This window comes from Cyanistes caeruleus, chromosome 7 (assembly GCF_971803275.1).
Source record: "Cyanistes caeruleus chromosome 7, bCyaCae1.hap1.1, whole genome shotgun sequence".
NCBI classification, from domain to species: Eukaryota; Metazoa; Chordata; class Aves; order Passeriformes; family Paridae; genus Cyanistes; species Cyanistes caeruleus.
In genome coordinates, this window is record NC_141707.1 from 24,890,969 (window position 1) to 24,909,844 (window position 18,876).

The 18,876-nt window shown below is 35.7% G+C and overlaps 1 protein-coding gene across 2 annotated transcripts in view; it reads right to left on the reverse strand.

Moving 5' to 3' along the window:
* PSMD14 (proteasome 26S subunit, non-ATPase 14) overlaps positions 1–18,876 on the reverse strand; it is a 46,182-nt gene that overhangs the window by 24,928 nt on the left and 2,378 nt on the right. For both annotated transcript variants that reach the window (XM_023931118.2, XM_023931117.2), the window contains 3 exons: positions 17,898–17,947; positions 16,243–16,330; positions 13,325–13,376 (listed from right to left, as the gene is read on the reverse strand). In XM_023931118.2, coding sequence (XP_023786886.1) covers positions 13,325–13,372 — 48 coding nt within the window. In that variant the 5' untranslated portion in view covers positions 13,373–13,376; positions 16,243–16,330; positions 17,898–17,947. The remainder of the gene's footprint in view (positions 1–13,324; positions 13,377–16,242; positions 16,331–17,897; positions 17,948–18,876) is intronic.

The window sequence follows — 18,876 nt, forward strand, 5'->3', positions numbered from 1 at the left end:
TAAGCAAAATTGGGGGGAAAAATTGAATAAATTCTTAATTTTTCACTTTAAGTGAAAAAATTCAACCAACATTCATCCACATGACATCAAACAAGACATAGCAATCCACACAAGCCATTACCTCCTGAAGATAAAACCAGATACTTAACTAAACAACACATAACATGTATACAGGAATTACCCTTTCTACATTTTGTAATCACTTTGATTTTTACACAAACAGAAAAACATCAGTCTTCAGAATAAAGCTTTAAAGACAGTAAGAAAATTCAGCTGTGGATCTTTCCCCGCTAAAGTCAATCAATCTATGAGTTCTACATCCAATCTTTATATTATGAATCCAATCTTTGTATTTTGAAACTCACATATACACACGCATCTGTCAACCACATCCACTTCCTAACAGCTTCAAACCTCTGTTTCCAACTTTGATACTGCTGACCATCATCTCTTGATGTTTGCCCTTCCTCACTTCTTACTACTCACTCCTAGTTCTGTCACTTCAGCTTTTTCATCAGCAATCTTCCAGCAGGTTTCCCTGCTTTTCACCTTCCATAGTATTCTCACCAAAGGTCCATTTTTTATCAACTCCACCCCTTCATCAAGTATTTCCCTGGCCTAGTGCTAGCCCAAGCCCAATAGTAAGATGCTCCAGTGGAGAAGTGCTCCTCTAGCACTCACACTGAAAAACTATAAGCAGTTCTTCAGAATATTTCCCAGAACCAGATGGGCAGAGCACCTGCATTACTTATCCCAAATTTTCTGCAATTAAATTGTTTGACTGGCAAAGGTTCAAATGCCCAATCATTTTGTAGTGCTGTTCCCATGTTTTTCTCCATAAACATGTCAGTTTACTTTTTAAACTCTCTCTCTCCTGCTTTAAGTCTTGGAAGTTCATTTAGAATTTGGAAAGCATAGACTCATGTTTCCATTTAATTAATGCAAAGAAAAAAGCCAAGGTAAGTTGAGTTTTAATTTTAAAAGTAACTTACTAGTTTGTTAACAAACCCCTTTTTTAATACACTACGCTCTCCCAATTTTCCACCAGTTCTAGACCAGAGATGGTCTGAAGGGAAGAAGAACCATAATATCCATGTGGTGATCACCAAATGCATCCTACATTTGTTCCAGATTTTAACATTCCACTGTAAGCAACCATCCCATTCAGTAATTTTTAAAATAAAGAACAGTGTAATAAAAATCTCCCCCAGATTAGCACAAATGGTTCCATGATTTCTGGAAAGCTAATCTCCCTATTTTACTGAGAGTAGCTTCTCAAAAACAGGAGCCTGAACTGAAGCTTACTCCATAGACTATGGCTCTTGGATGAGCTCTCCTCCGGGGATTTCCTAGTGTCTGTTAAAATCACACTGACACCTGTCCTGCAGCTGAGGCATTAATCACAGCTCTGTCCCCTATATAGATGCCTGTGCCCTCTACTTATAAAACCTTGTTCTTCAAAACTTTTCTCATTTTAGCATCAGTCAGTACATTCACCACTTACAGGAAGGAAACAAAGACAAACAATACATTTTGTTTCTATAAGAAGGCAAATGAATCACCTTCATTTAAGTGAAGGTGGGAACTAAAGCAGGTGTTCCTAATATTTCCTTGTAATTTCTATATTCCTTGGAGAATCCAAATGCTCATTTACCTTGATGATGGTGCAGAAGAGGGGATACTTAATATGAAATTTCATCAAATCTTTAGACATTCTATGAAATAAACCTGTTTTTTTTTCCAAACTTACATTGAATTCCTGTTGCCAGTGCCCATAGTCAACAATTTACTTTCAGCACAGGAAACCCTGCTAATTCATAAAGGAATTCTTCATCAGTGTAAACCAACTTGATTAACTTTTGCTATTTTTTTTAAAGCCATAGTATTCACTGTGAAGGATTTTACATACTAAATGTGCTTAATTATATATAAAAATGACCACATTAAGGATTAGGAGGTATCAACTGCATACTTCACTACTTCAATTTAAGCACATACATGACACAGAAAAAATACCAAACATGAGTTTCCACTCTTACCGTTCAGTTCAACCAATTTAGCTAACTTGTAAAAATTAGCTAATGGTAGTATACAAGACGGGTTTGTTAATGCTCAGTCATCTTATAAATACACAGCACATACCAAGTATTTCCTTGGTCACTGATGCTTGTTTGTGTGACCTATCTCCTTTCTGTCTGCTCTGTTCTTCTTCTAGATTTTAATTATTAGGTAGATTATGGAAAAATTGAAGCCCTCATGGCACCGTACAAATTATGTGTATTAATTTTTCATGTTAATATTCCTTCCTTTGTTCTGAATATCAATTACAATAAACTGCTTGAAAGAGTACTGAAATTCAGGAATTTTGAGGAGGAAATGATGCATAAGTCAAGTTTCATATTATTTTTCTACTTAAGATAAACTGCAACATAAAATACTATAAGCACACATTCGTATTTCTATAGGAAATGCTAAACCCTCAAAGATTTAATAGATAAAGTCAAATGGAACTTCCAAGTAGTTTACTTGACTTTAGATTTGAAAACAGAGACATTTGGAAACTGGAACCAATTTCTTCCATCTCTGATCACCTCCTTTTCCACAAATGGCTGATAATCTAACACAGCCCTGGAGTGACAGCCCCAGCTTCTGCGTGTTAGTTACACAGTATGTGGGAGCCAGCTATGAGTTACGTGTTTTGAGATCTCTTTGGCCTGTTTCTAGTAGTCTTTCACAAAAGTTTATGCATTTCTTTCATCAAGCAAAGAAGAAGAAAGATTTTATTAGCTAATCTCTACATGGAGGCAAATATTTTACACTGACCCTCCACAGCATGTGCTATTACCACTGTTCATAAACTTCACTGCCTGCCAACTTTAACAAAGAAGCACCATCCTTACGAAGCAGAGCACCAAATTAAATTAACTGGTATCAGGAACCCAGACAAGAAAGCGTTTGTGTCTGCAATGCAAAAGAGCTGCTGGTATTTTTGGCTACGTTACCATATTCAAAGGACAGCTATCTCAATGCATAGTTTTAGAAGACTGTCCATCTCACTGCAAAACAGTGAATATTGCATACCTACAGCTTTATTGAGTTATTTCTTGGAGAATTGGGGAAAAATTAGATTTGGAAACTGAAAGAAATACTGAACATTCTTTTTCCCAACTATGCATGTATAAGCTGGATACAGTAATTATTAAAATTAAAAAATTGCTGTAAAAAATACTGTTATGTGTTACTGAAAAATTGATGCTCCTTCTTTGCTTCCAGTCATGAAATGAGCTGCCGGATGGCCACCTCATAAAACCCAGCCAAGCCTCAGGATTGTTTTTGTTTAGAATGGCAGAATTCCAAATATAAAATTAAAATTAAGTTACCGCTGTTCAAATATTTTTTTTTTTTTTTTTTAGTAAGACTTGTAAGGGAAAAGGAACCACATGCAAGTTATGCTCAGAAAATTACATCGTAATATTAAATGATGGATGTTACTATTTTTGTTTCAAATAGTTAAAGAGATGATCCAATATAAAAAAAGGAGTCCTTTACTTGGGTAGCCCCTGTTGACGAAGTGTTAAAGGCATTTGCCATTCTTACATGATAAAAACTAACGCCTTGAAGTGTTACCTACTTGGGCCTTTTAGCAAATTTGTTAACACTTTTAGGTATATTACTTCACCTTTCTCTTAGTGTGAACCAATATAAATTATTTAGCCAATTTTATTATTAAATGTGAACTAAAGTGTCATTTTAGAGCACTGCTCTTTATTTGTACTATTTTAAATTTATTCAAATAGGTATAGAAAGTAGACTTGATTAATTACACAAGGAACTGAGATATATTCCATAAATGGATATAACTTTCCATTGTTTAAATGGATCTTAAACACTGCTCTGGTTTCATGCTAATAGCACAGAAGGTGATTTGAAATGCAGCATAGCTGTTTCAAAGAAACTCAATTTTGCAGGGGCAACTGTAATAAAAATCCAAAGGCAGACAACTTAAGTGCTGTAAAGCACATCTCAGCTTTAATGCACCAAACATATTACTGTGTAAAATATAAGAATCATTACTACTTCTATTTATTTTTGTAACTGGAACAATTTAGGAACAAGCACAGGACACATGAGCAAACAATGACTGCTATCATGTTTTATTTCTTTCCCAGTAAGCTAAGAAAGAACCTTTTAATAGTTTAATTTTGTGAGTATTAAACAACTAGTGTGAAAAACAAGCTGCATGTAAACTATTTCTACTGCCTCTGCTTCAATGACTAGCTGAGGCAACCTGTTATAGGAGGTGTTAATTGGCAATAGGAGTACAAGTCAGAAGCATGTTCCCCATCGTCCTAACCCAGCAAGGCTAGGTCATTAAAGTGGAAATGAATTCTTTCATGCCGACTTAACCCTTTCACTACATATTTTCAGCTGCTATATCCAAAGACAATTGAGAAAGATTAGCAAAAAAAAAAAAAAAAAAGACAAACAAACCCGCCCTTGGATTACTTTTGAATTTATTTACCCCACAATTTTTCTTCACTAACCTTCTCTACCTCCCCCAGAATAAGTGTTACAGGTAAAGATGACATTTTATTATGTAGGTAAGGGGGAGAAAGGCTACTGAGGTATAAATTCAATGACAATCATTATAAAATAATAATTAATCATATTAAAAGATACATGGATGGATGAGGCACTTCAAGTGAGCTTAAAGCTACAGTTTTGTAGAGGTAAATTCAACTTTGTGTGTATAGCTTTGTTGAGGGGAAAAAAAAACTTTACAAAATACTAGCTGCAGAGAGGACAAACATGAGTAAGTCTGCGGAGGGGGCAGAGGTATTAATAATAGCAGTGCATTAAAAGTTCACCAGAGTACCACTGCTCTTCTCTGCTTTTTGCCAGTAAGTGGTACAACATGCTGATATATTGATGCAAAGAATATGAAATTTCTTAGATCAGCACAGTGTTTCTTACACATTGCTAAGGCTAAAAATCTAAGCAGAGTTGGGACTGCAGAACTATTTTCTTCCCGCACTGAGACAATACACTGACACAAATTACCAACTCATGTTCCATCAGTGGAAGTAGCAAAGGGAATGAGGCGTGTTCTGGGATCTCAATGGTTCTAACAACTTTGTCATGACAAGGACCAGAAGCCATGTATTGCATTTTCTGCAGTACAGGAAGTTAACATAATCAGTTAAGACAGAGGAAATCATTAACGTGATACAAAAATACTAAAAAATTAGTGAGCTCAATAAAAAAGGGAAAAAATATTTCTTTGCACTGTAAATCACACACTAAAATTAGTAGCAATTTGAAATTTTATTGCTATTTTCAAGCTATTACACACACAATTTTGTAGTTAGTTCCACATCAACAGGATTAGATTTTGAAGCTACCATTATGGCTAAACGGTTTGTATGTTTAGGTCCATTTTTATACCAATTATAATCAAGCATGCATAACAGACCACAAAATACCATAAGTCTTAACAAACAGCCTAGATTTCTCAAAGGATCACATTGTCTTGTTACACCATATGTCAGATGAAATAAAAATTGTAGTAATATGTTTAGTCTCAGAGACTCCAAAATGGAGTAGGGATACTAAGGAAGTATTGTGGCATCAACTGCTACCTTAAATTGAAAAATCTCAGAAAAAAACCCCACCTTATCAGGCAAGATAAAAACTGTCTCTGTGTGTTTTACAAAATTCTGTCTCCTAAAAAAAGTTTACCCAGGTTCACATTTACAACAGAACTCCACGAACAGCAATATAGATGGACTTGAAATATATAGCATTTCCCATCTCCCTTCCTCTTCAAAACCAAAATTACAAAACACAGAACTTTGTATAGCTTTGAGCAGTTGGTTAAACGGGTTGGGATCATAAATTTGCCAACACCTCTTTGGTGCAGAGCCAGAGTTTTGCTGCTTAGCTTTTCTGCTTATTTAGGATTTAGTTTCTGTGGGGCTGTTCTGTGGTTTTCTTTTTTAGTGTGTGTGTGGGGTGGGTTTTGGTTCAGTTTTTTGCTAGGATTTTGGCAGGGGGTAAGGGGTGTTTCTGGTTTTTTGGTTGGCTGGGTTTTTTGCAGGGTATTTTTTGGTGTTTGGTTTTTGGGGGTTTTTTTGGTTTTTTGGGTTTTGTTTTGTGTTTTGGGGATTTTGGGGGTTTTTTTTGGGCTGGTTTGTTCATTGATTGTTTTTAACTAAGAAGAACTTTAAACAAAAATAGTCTCTAGTTTTATGGGAGACTCAGTCAACATTATTATTAGAAATAAATGTTTGCTACTCAAAATTAACATGTATTCATGATATTAAATTACTTAAATATATCACCATGATGCAATTTACAATAGTCAGACTTCTTGCAGTGTTCCCAACACAACCATTGCATGAAATACCTGCTTATGTGTAATTTTCCCTGGGTCAGTGTTTCCTCTATCTTTACCCCATTTAATCTACACATTAATTGAGACACATAACCCAAAGGAGTAGGTGTGCTGTATTACTGCAATGAATATTCCTTATCAAGCATAAGGACAATTTGGACTAAATGACCTTTAAATGTCCCTTCCAACACAAACCATTCTATGATTCTATGACAATGTTACAGTTAGCAAAAAGCCTTAAGATTAGAGACTATAAAACAAATTCTTGGTGACACTGTACATCTTTTTGAAAATAATTATTGTTTTTCACAGCCTCAGTCTACTGGAAATAAAAAGAAAATACAGAGGTCAGTTTCATTCCAGAATAAAGCCAGGCTAACCTGTTATCTACTCCCATCAGCATTACAGAAGATATTGGGATTTAGAACTGAGAGTCTCAAGGCAGATGAGGAGTCAGCACCTGTAATTTTGTCTGTCTCCAGTAGTCTTACTCCAATGTACATTTTTAATTACTTTATTCTAGACACAATTCTGCCACGAAGGCAGGGTAGCCCTCAGCCGTTAGTTCTGCCTAAGCTCACCCTGAAATACACTTTGTGATGCAAAGCAGATAAAGATATCTCCTCAATGTGAATAAGAATGCACTGGGTTCTGTATGCCTACAGGTCCACTGTTCTGAAGAGCTGGTCCTCTGGATAGAAGCAGGTGAACTGGAAGACTCAGTGGCAATATGCACCAAGGTTGGTTGTTCGTAACACTTGAAAAAACAACCTATCAGCCAACACCCAACCGCCCCCACCAGACCACACCACTATAACACATAAAATGCTTCGAACTTAGAAAAATGTAAAGAGGACTCTTCTAGAGGAAGAAAAGAGAAAACCTTGTTCAAAGGTGCTGCATAGTAGCATTGCAACTTAATATTCAACTGCATGGGATTACAGAAAGAAGATACCATTTCCAAGAGAAATAAATTAAATTAATCACTATAAGGCAGTTGTTTCTTTCTGTTTGCAGAAAGGAACATTACAAATGAATAAATGTAATGCAAAATGCACAAGGATATCTCTTCTTTACTCTTTCTTCCCATGTTCTTTCTCATTATGGCTACATTCATTTCCTTATCCAAGCTCCTTTGTTTCTTCTGGGGAAAGTCAAAAGTCAGCTGGACTACACTGGCAATTAAATTGAGGAGAGAGAATCTAATTGCCTAATTATTAGAAATACGGAAGTTTAAGATCCAAGGCCAAGAAGAGGCAGCTAAAAATGTTCTCCAGAGTAAAACAGCAGATCAGAGGAAACTTTAATGCTCAGACACAATCCACTACCTTTTGTAGTTTTAGTTTTATGCTTGTTTGTGATTAATATGTAAAACATGTCTGTAGTGCAGCCATCCTACTTTAAGACAGCTTTTATAGCACAAATTACACACAGGGTTTAAGTAAAATTATATGACTTTTCCTAAACCAATTCTAACAGGTTTCTCTTTCCCTCTCCCAATTAGCTCCTTAGGAGAAAAATCACATTACAAAGACTCAACTGTACTTCAAATGCATGAGAACTATACTCTGCTTTGCCATCCCAAACAACTTTCAAACAAGCCTAACATGACCCACAGTGTTACTGTGTCCAGCAAAACCAGACCCAGGCCACACCTGGGCCCTGAATTTATGAAGCTTTCATTGAACAGCCCTGTACTGAAACACTAATTAGTGCAGTAAAACATTCATCCCAGACATTGAAAGTAAATGTCAGAGTTTACTATCTATCTCTAAGATGCTTTTTTTCTCCTTAAAACAAAATCATTTATTTTGTATATAAAAATTGATTCCAAGATTTTCTACAGAAGATAATGCAGGAAATTAAGTCTTCTGAACTTCCTATGGGATTTTTTGTTGGATGTTTTTAATGGATGAAAAATGTTTGTCATTGAGAAAATTTTTTTATTCTTTAAATGGGTTGACAGCTTCCAGGGGAAAAAAAGTAGAACTCGAATAACCCACCCAAATTGTACATCATCTTATCTACTGGGAATTACATTTGAGTTCTAGAAATAGTAACATTCTTCATACTTGAGAACTTTGCTGGAAAATGTCTCAGAAACAATGGCACAAAAATGATGCACAATTTTAAGAGCTATAATTCAGATTTATTCCCCTGGCAAAATATTCTCAAAAGGTGTATTTGAAGCTTCAAATACATATGAGGAGGAGACAACAGTACATCACCACATTTCAAAGCACATAGAGCATACATACCCAGGAGACACAGAAAGGATAAAGTCATACAGCTAAACAGATAGTGAGATACCAGAACACTCTACAGCTTTACAATGAAAAAGGTACTTAATTAAAGACAACACATTTACACCCTTCAAATTAAAACACAAGCTGTTTCAAGAATCAATGAACCAAAATAATTTTCAGTAAGATATTAAGGTGTTGAAGTTTTTCCTGTTTGAGTTGTTGGCAGGTTGTTTTGTTTTGGGTTATTTTTGGGGAGGAGGGATGGTGGTGTCCAAGTTTGTTTTGGGTTTGAGGTTTTTTTATTATTGATGGATGTTTTTGTTTACATATGGAAGATGTAAGATGCAAGAAAAAGTCATGTACTTCAAATGACACATCAGCTTAATGAAGTAAGTCAAGGAAATTTGCATCTAATTGTTAATTGGGAATGATCTACACAGAGCCTGACCCTCCTCTGTCTGCCAGACCATCAAGTCCTCTTTGGAAACCCCACAAAAAAGGGCACTGTGCTGTCCTCCAACAACCACCCCAACTAGATTAGCACATGAAGCAGAACTTTAGATCAGCAGAAGGTCTCCCAAGTTCCCATGTGCCACAGATTTGCTAAATAGGATAAGTGTGTTCTAAAAAACCCAAGATCCTATGAGGGGAAAAAGGTTCCACAGCACCAAGCAGTGCAATATTTGAAACCTCCTTATCAAAGTGACAGTTTTCAAGTGCCATTTACAATGCCCTAATCTGGAAACATCCCAGCTAACCCATCTGATCAACTATTTCACAGATGGAAGCACTTGATGGCTAATTGGCAAGTCCATGATTCAAATAAAATAGCTATCTGCACTTCTTTTTCTATATTCCAAGTCAAGGTGTAAACACTCCTTATAAGACACAGGTCAGCTCTCTATCTCCCCCACCCTTCCCATTGGAATTTTTCCCCTCACCCTCTGTCATCAAATATGTTAATTCAAAAATACAGAATCAGTTTTGTTTTTCATTTATTGTACTAGAACAGTTGTCCGCACTAACAGATTCAAAAATCTACCAAGCAATGAAAAGTTAATTTAAAACCCTCTTTTTAAAAAGTGTCATTATTTCACTGCTTCCTAACACATCTGGATTCAGAAAAACAGACAGCATGTGCTAGCATGGACAAGAACTTGCTTAACTTGAATTATTGTTCTGGAAGTGATGGGAGGAGAAAGCTTGGCTACAAATGCACTTAATTTGCTCACACCCTTTGCAGTGGGATTGCCTAATAGAGGCATATGTGGAACTGATTTCACCAGCAAACAATAGTTCAGCATACAAAATGAAGAGGAGTGTTGCTCCAAATTCCTGCCTGCTACATAAGCAGAATGCTTTCACGTACCCCACAAACCTGTTCATTTGTCTGCAGCAAATGTACAATGCAAATCAAAGTACTAAACTACTAGTGAAATTCTGTGGTAGGCAGTATGAGAGGGACAAACAGGGACAGACAGAAAAGAATGAATCAGGAAAGAGAAGATAAGTAGAAAAACCCAACATGACAAGGGGCAGAAAGAGAGAGAAAGGAGGCCATATAAGTGAAGAAGAACAAGGGCATTGTCAAAATCTTAATTCCCATGAACTAGAGGAGGGAAATTACAGTAATAAGATTTTCTTTGAGACATGACAATACTTTCAATCTTTTATTTCTTTTCTAAAAGGCTGCATTCATTCATGAAAACATAAATTCAAGACAAAACAAACTTATGGACCAGGTCTACAACACCAGCCATGTAAGACACAAACAATTTCAGCATGAAGCAGTGTTCCAAAGGAGGTCATACTTCTGGTATCAAGTTCAAAACTAAACATAGGTGCCTTACCATAAAAAGAACACACAGTTAATGACCAAGTGCGCTGTCAGAAAATACTGTGAATGGCTTATGTGATGCCAAAAGTTGTAAGATTCTCTTCCCTTCTACTCTCTTGTCCACCTCCTGCCCTACTAAGTCAGCCCTTTGTCCACCTATGATTAAAAGGAATTAAATGCCTCAAGATTTCTAAGCCACATGTCACTGGAAGGAAAATTCATTGTTGAAGTATCAGTTTAAGATTACTTCCTTAAAGATTTGTTTAATAGACATTTGAAGACAGGCTTAGTGTAGATGGAATTTAGCACTGACTACCTCTGGACACCTGAAGGCAAATCAGCCACTCAATAGCATCCGTAAGGAACAAGAAGTAAGGAAAGAACCAAAAATTGAGTGACAGCATTTCTCAAGTGTAATACACTACACCAAAAGACCTGAAAAGTATATTGAAAACACATGAATTTAAAGTGCATTTGGGGCAACATATCTGAATTTGGAAATTTAGAAGACTAAAAAAACCTAAATGAGACAATAATCAGAAGAGGTAGTTTTGCCAAGGGGAAAAAGCCAAGTAACTGCTGCTGAAGAACCTAAAGCAAGTCGCTGAGAAATAATCCTTTGGCAGAGATCAAACAGGAACTGTGCTGACCAAGATCTGCTGGTACTTAAGCAGCAACAAAGCAAATCAAACACACTCTTAGCAAACTTTATGTGATGCAGTCCTCTTGCTAAGGAGACCCCAAGCTACAAGAAAAAGAAATCTCCAAACTATGTAATTAAATTACTTTGAAAATGCCTCTTTTTCTACCAGACCATACACAGATGATTCTTATGCTGGCAAGAATGACTCAGTCAGACATTTTTACTATGTTCAACCTTTAGAACAACTGTGACACAGCAATAAGAACAAAAAGCTTTGCACTGCTCTTTAAAACACTCTAGTGCAAACAAACGACAATAATTTTGCTTTCTAGCATTACAAAATTTATCCAAGAAATACCTTCCTCTTCTCTTCTGTTTCGAAGAGGTCTGATTCACTCTGGATTATCTTTCAATCTCAATTACCATCAATTGATATTCACAATATAAGTGACCTTTTAAGGTCCTTCGAAACACAGTATTTTAAGGACATAAAAATATTCTATTTGAAAAGCCTTCCTGCTGATTCAATAAACCAAAAGACTACAAATGTAGTCAAGACATCCAGTGCAAGCAGCAACTTAGAGTAAAGAGCAATTCTGTTTTATGCCTTTCTTTTATCCAACACATACTCATCAACTCATTTAAAAGACAATTCCATATTTAAACAAACACTGAACAGCTTTGCAGGCCAAAGCTACCAAAGGAGTTCAGTGAGCTTCCTCTGAATGTTATGTTTTATTGTCTGCCACAATTTTTTAGCAAGCTTTAAGTTAAAGATGAAAAATTCAGAAAACAGCAGAGAGTTAACTGTAAATTTGAAAAACAGCTTTGATATGCGTCAAGTTCAGAGAGGACTAAGAAGTGAAAGCTTGAGAGATTAGACTGCACAGATGTTAAAAAAATGAAGAGTCATGAAGCAGGCTGGCAGCTCAGAGGAACAAGAGAAGTAACTGTTTAAGAAAGTGAAACTAAAAATAACTGAGGGCGGCTTGAAGATTCACTAAGAAAACGTGAATAGAATTTTAGCTATAAAAAGGGGAAAAAAAATTATGCACCAAAAGTTACAGCTTATTTGGCAAAACATCTAGAGTCTGTAGATCAGCCTAGAATATTTCACCAAATGCTTCTGTATTAAACTACTCCTGTAGTTAAACTGGACACAAACACACTATACACAACCAAAGAAACTTTTGGTTTAGCAATTTCAACCATCCCAGAAGAAACCCTGCACACACATCCTAAAGCCCAAGACATACAGAACTGATTCCTCCAGAAGAACAGAAGAGTCTGGATTCTTGATTTAGAAAGAGACCGTGAGGCAGATGAGGGAACAGAGAAAGGCCAGCTACAGCAGCCAAACAAAGGAAAGGACCACAAAGGAAATTACACTGGAGCCCATTCCTCAAGGAAATAATTCTTCCTGCACACCGCAAACAAAAAAAGTTCCTAATTATTTTTCCCCCTGTATCCCTGCAATCAGCACAACGTAATATGATCAGCTTGATATTATTTCTGAAGACTGCTGGCCATGCCAGTTGATCAAAAGAAAAAAACACTAGGACTTGCTGTAAAGGTAGGAAAAGCCACACAATGTGAATAGGTCTCTCACTGGAATAGGACAGCTGCCAGGGAGGCCTTTTTGCTGTGAGTAATGGAAGTGAGGACAATCAACAAGAAGAGACACAATAAAATACTCATACAGGTAGCTACAACTACACATAAGTGATAAATTCAATTCAAATTACCTCTTGAAATTTACATATAGTCAGTATATTATAATGCCCCATTCACAATGTGATCCAAGAACTGAAATATATAATTTATGAAAAAGCAGTAGATATGCTTGGCCATTTAGAATACCCCTCATGTTCTGAAATTCCGTATTATTGGGAATTGTTGGGAACTGTTAATTAAAAAAATATACCATGTGCTTCCAATGCTTTTCGATACAAATTTTGGAATGCTCAGACACAAAAAGGTTTGTAAACATTCTGTAAACTTAATGCTAACACAGGTATTCATATTTACAAAAAAAGTCAGGTTGTAACAAAGATTTGCATACACATATCAAATCTCTTGAGTCAAAGATTATTACTATGAACTCTGTTTTTTATGCTTTTTTAAAATATATATAGTATAATAATAAAAGGAATACTCCAGAATTTATTAATTTTAAATAAAAGATTGACAAGCTATATACTAACCTGTCCCAGCCCAGGCATACCTCCTCCCAGTCGCAGAAGTCTATCCATATTTCTAGAAAAACAGAAACAAAGGAAAAATGTTCCCAAGCTTGAAATGTTTACTAAATTGTTATCTATATAATTCACCTTCAGTCACTCAGTATGTCAAAAATATTGGTGGTAATTACAACACAACATCAGACTTCCTGTTAATTAACACCACATATTAATTCAAGAAGCTGTCTTCCATGCTAATTAACAGACTTTGTTTTATTGCTTTGGTTTTGGGTTATCCCCATTTCTGAAGATGAACACTCTTGTCAAACTTCTCAAAACTTTCCCATCATTCAATTAATTGCGGGATTTTTGTTGCTTATGATCAGTACCTACAGCCAGAAAGTTCCTAAAACTTATTAGATATACAATCAAATTTACTTTAGTTTGCTCAGAAATCATCAATAAAAATCTTAAAGTAAGGATTTTAGCATCCTCATTAGTAAGTTCCGCGCTAATTAACTTACAGCTTGTCAGTTATCATCAAAACTACATGTGAAAGACACTAAGCAGATTATGGATCTCTGAATTAGCATCAAAAGCTTTTTTTAATGAACTCATTATACTAAAAGAAATACTGTAAAGTAAACATTTAATGTGTATATAGTTGGAAGAATAGTGACAGTGCAGTCATTTAATACATTCCCAGTGTTGCATGTGCCATTGCTTTAGTGCAAGATTATTCCAATCAATGAAACAGCTTAAAAAAAAAAAAAGCATCCGTTTTTGTGTCTTGTAACTTTCAAAGGAGTGATCCCCAGGAATAAAGGCTGTTAAGGTGCCCAACCAAAAAAATTACACTGCTCTTTCTTTCTCTACAGTTTCTTCATTTTCTATTGTTGAAAAGACATCTACAATTTCATGGTGGATACCTAAGCAGAGGTTCTCCCCCAGCTTTAACAGAACTTTACCATGGCTTTTTCAACTTCTTAGCTCTGTACAACAAAACTTACGGATAAAATGAAAAAAAAAAGCCTACTGGATATCAATTTTTAAACAGCTGTTTTTAGCAAATCAAGCAATTTCCAAGGCTTACAGAAATCAGAAAATTTTATTTTATTTTATTTGTGAAATAGAAGATTAAAAAGTACAGCATTGAAAATTATGGTCTTAATCGGACAAGTTTTAATACAACACAATGAAGCCTGTTTAGCTGATATGAAAGCAATTAAGAACACAAAATATGATTTTCAAAATACATTCATCCTCCAAGAGGATGCTACATTAGACATAAGAGAATTATACACATGATTTCAGATTACATTAACAATACTAATTCAATACCCTTCTTAGTAATTTTACAAAAGAACTTGAAAAATATATTTGCTTTGTATATGAAAAAACCTTCATGCTGAAGGTGAACGTCACCATAATTTTCATAATTTCTTCTGATATTTGCTAGAATTTTTAAAGGATAAAGACTAACAAGCTTTATTTCAGAATAAGTTTAAAACAAATACTTTAAGCTTCTAAACACACAAAGAAGCAGCATTTTACTTCCTCCTTTAGTAAGTTCCTATCCATATCCAAGATACATTGATCAGAAATACCTGCTCTACTTGCTAAGTTCACTTTCCCAGTTCAACGAATTATCAGGCTATTAGTTTGATATGATTCACTCTCTTGATTTTGTAGAACCTGCAAATCCAACAAGTGCATCCTCATCTAGCAGTAAGTACTTTCTTAAAGCTCCCCTAGCACCGTATAAATTAAAAATGAGTTTATTAAAGGGTGAGTGGTTATGCTTCACTTTTTCAGTAAGCCATTGAAACCAAGCTTCTTTTTTAGAGGCAAAAGCTGCACACAGTGTATGTGCTTTTCTATACTGAACTACAATAAATTCCACATCAAGTTGGAGGATTTCCTTGGAAAGGTTAAGTTGCTGTTTAAAGATATTATGTAAGCATATGTTAAATGGCTTCAATAAAACAGTCACAATGTTACCACAAATTACCGCCAACTACAGTTCATTTTACCCCTCTGTGGTAGATACTCCTCCATTGAAACCCACGATGATTCATCTTCCGTGACACTAAAGAGGGCTGAAGAGTAACTGAGAAGTATATTTAAACTACTAAAACTATTATTTTAACCATCATGGTAGTTCTTTTATTTTAAGAAACTTTTAGTCTCTACAACTAGTAACCCTAAAAGTGGTCATTCTGACAGCTACAGCAACTTCCATAAACTCATGGGGTACATTACCTGTGTACATTTAAGAAATTATAAATTATGAACAAATTCTGTAACACAAGCGAAAAGCAATAGCTTGTACTAATTAATTAATATTTTATTTACACAGTTTATTCCAGTTTCTATAAAAGCCATATATTTTGCCATATTAAGGTTGGAACAGACTAATGTGTTAAATAAACTGATTATTTATCAGCATAACTTTACAACAAAATCTTACTCTTATAGAACCAGAGTGATGTAACATTTCCCACCTAACATTTCCCACAGACTAGTCACTGAACTGAGATATTCAAATTTTCAAGACAGCAGCACAGACAGAAAATCCCTAAAACCCAGTTCTAGATGCACTGCAAATTATTTCACTAGCTTCCATGATTCTGGTTAGAGTTTTAGCAACTAATGCTTTACTTGCCTATTTGTAACTGAATATGTTTTAGTAGGCTAAAGTCTATGTGGACCTAAACAGATTTGTTTATTGAGATGTATAAACATCTGAAAAATTTAGGTTACTGAATCACATTCACCAAAAAAATTTTAATTTTTGTTAATCAGTCTAAATATTATTTCAGCCATAAACTCCATCCCTCAAACAATGCTTTTGTAAACCTTAAAACGGATTAAGCAAAATTTTTAGACATTAGTGAAGCTAACTTTAGCCTTTACAAATAAAGCAACTAGACATTTCTAACCTGGTGTTCAGCAAGAGATGCTCACAGAACAAACTCGGCAGCAGCTCCCACTTTTTGACTGTAAAGATGACACCAGTAGGTCTCTTTCCTGTTGAAGGAAATAGAAAGGAGAAAGGCAGAAACCCAGTAAAATTTAGAAACTGTGGCACACGTGAAAGAAAATATTACATTGATAAACTGCAAAAGGACAAGGCACCATTGAAGAATAACCTCAAGAATGCTTACTGGGCTTTTTTTTTCCTTTTACCATACAATTCCTTGAAGTGGTACAAGCCATGTCTTGCTCAAGTATCCATAATACTGCAAGAAGCTTCCAATTTTTTCAAAATTACATATAAAAATATTTTAATAATTCATTTAAGCAATTTAAAACCATTTGATTATTTTAAATGCTGTTAGAAACTGAAACCATGGTCTTTTTTTAGTATTTTAGAAGCTTTTGCTGTAGTCAAGATGCCCTAAGTACCAAGGGTAAGAGCAGTCTGCAGGTACAGAAAGCTCTCCTGTTTATTTCTGCAAGAGTGGTTGGTGTGACCAGAAAAGCCAAAAAGATCTTTAGGTTTGCCTGACTTCAGGTAGACAAAGGCTGCTTCACATTCAATTTAGGAGTTAAAATTCATGTTATCCTCCTCCCTGAGAACACTGCCCATTAATTGCATCCGCTCAATCATTTGTAGAGCAGTGTTTTAAAACAGATCTGTGAAATGATCTGTGGCTGTGATTTGATAGACGTTTTTTTCAATGTCAGTGTTAACATAAGGAGCAATGAGGAAGCTGCTGCTGCTCACCAACTTGATGCTGCTTTCTCAGTACTGCCAGGACAGCCATTTGTGCAGCCCTGCAGCAAACTGAGAGGCTATCAAAAATGCTGGGTTTAACCCTGTTCACTTCTCTGAGAGGCTTCAAGCTGCATCCCAGAAATAGTTGTCTTGGCATAACAGAAAAAGAGGTCTTGGAAAAGCTGATTGCTTGTAACACTAATACAGGCTATGGAAGACATTTCTGTCAAATCATTCTTTAAGCTTAAGCTGCTCAAAGAATGTCTCTGGGTTTTGGGTTTTTGTTTGCGTGGGGGGGGGTTGTTTTGTTTTTTGGTAACTGAGGCAATTTAACAGAGACCCTTTTGAAGCTTATCTCAAAGTAGTAGAAGAGCAAAGAAGACGTGTTCACCTTCCCAGAAAGTCAGAAGAGAAAGAACAAGTCAGAGTTTCTCAGTGCTGACAGGCTGGAAATCACTAACAAGTTGAATGGACAGTTACTAGCCTTCTGCCAGCTTTGCAGAAGGAAATGAGCCAGGAGAGACCACAAGAGTCAGTAGCACAGGCTACAATAGAACTGCAGCCACTTCTTCACCTGGGCTTCTGTTATTCACCTTTAGCCACCTGACCTCCCAGTGGTCTTGCACTTCCTTCCCCATTTACTACAAAGATATGAAAGAAACAAAACTCTGTGAGCTTGGTCTGTTCCCCAGGGAGGCACACAGGGTAGCCTACAGCTGAGAATCTCACTTCTGCTACAACGTGCAAAAAGCTGGGTTGGTTAGCAACTTCTCTGTTGGCTTTTTCCCTATATTTGCACACACTCATATAGTTTCATTATATATACATATAAATAAAAGCCAGAAAAGTAAACAAACAGTTCACAGTAAATCTCACCTCCTTTCCTTCCAAAGCTGGCAACAGGTATTTTGATTGTTTCCTTCTGTCTGCAAGGGAAAGTTAACAGTCTCTGTTTAAAGCAAAACTTTAAGGAAGCAAATGTATCAAATATTTCCATATCAGAAAAAATACAGGAGGACAGTTATCATAATAAACTTGCATTTTGGTGCACTGCAGGATTTGGATAACATGCACTCATCACTGAAATCAATATGGTCATTAATGGCTTAAAAGAATTGAATAGCTTCTCTGCATATGTATGTCCATGATTGGAAACACCATGACTAAAATAAGCTTGGTCACAGGATGTCATTTAAAAATCCAAACTTGCATTACCGCAATTTTCTTTTAACTGTTCTTCCCTCAAGAGGGAAAAAATAGTTGATATTATTAATGCAGTGAGAGCATATACAGAGCATCTCAAAATTGATCTGAAAACAGAAATTTTAAAATCCATGTCTAATATTTGCTCCTAATACATTTAGGCAGCTGTTATAATTGGAATGAGTTGCCCATTTGGGGAGTTCTAGTTCACCAGTCAGTTGTTCATTTGTATTTTCAGGTCACTTAAATTTGGACTTTCAATAATGAAAACATTTTTTCTTAAGTAGCATAGGGATGAAGTTATATAAAAGGATTATGCACAAATGTGTATACACATATAGGTATAAACCAATAGCTACTGTGTTTATACTTGGCATGTTTCAGCATGTATTTTGAAATCAACTGGAAACAGTCTTAAATTACTCCATCTCCTTGCATGAGACACATGAATTTCACACTACAGTGCACTATTTTTATCTAGCATTAACACTCCACAATGTGATCCCTCAATGAAAGAGGGTTCTCCTGGTTTGGCAACTTTTGAGCTAGTAGAGAAATAAATATCAAAATCAGCTTTGACATACATAGGAAACAATGGCTACTAAACTGCACTATTAGTGGAGAGAATATCAGGCTACACACAGGTGACAGC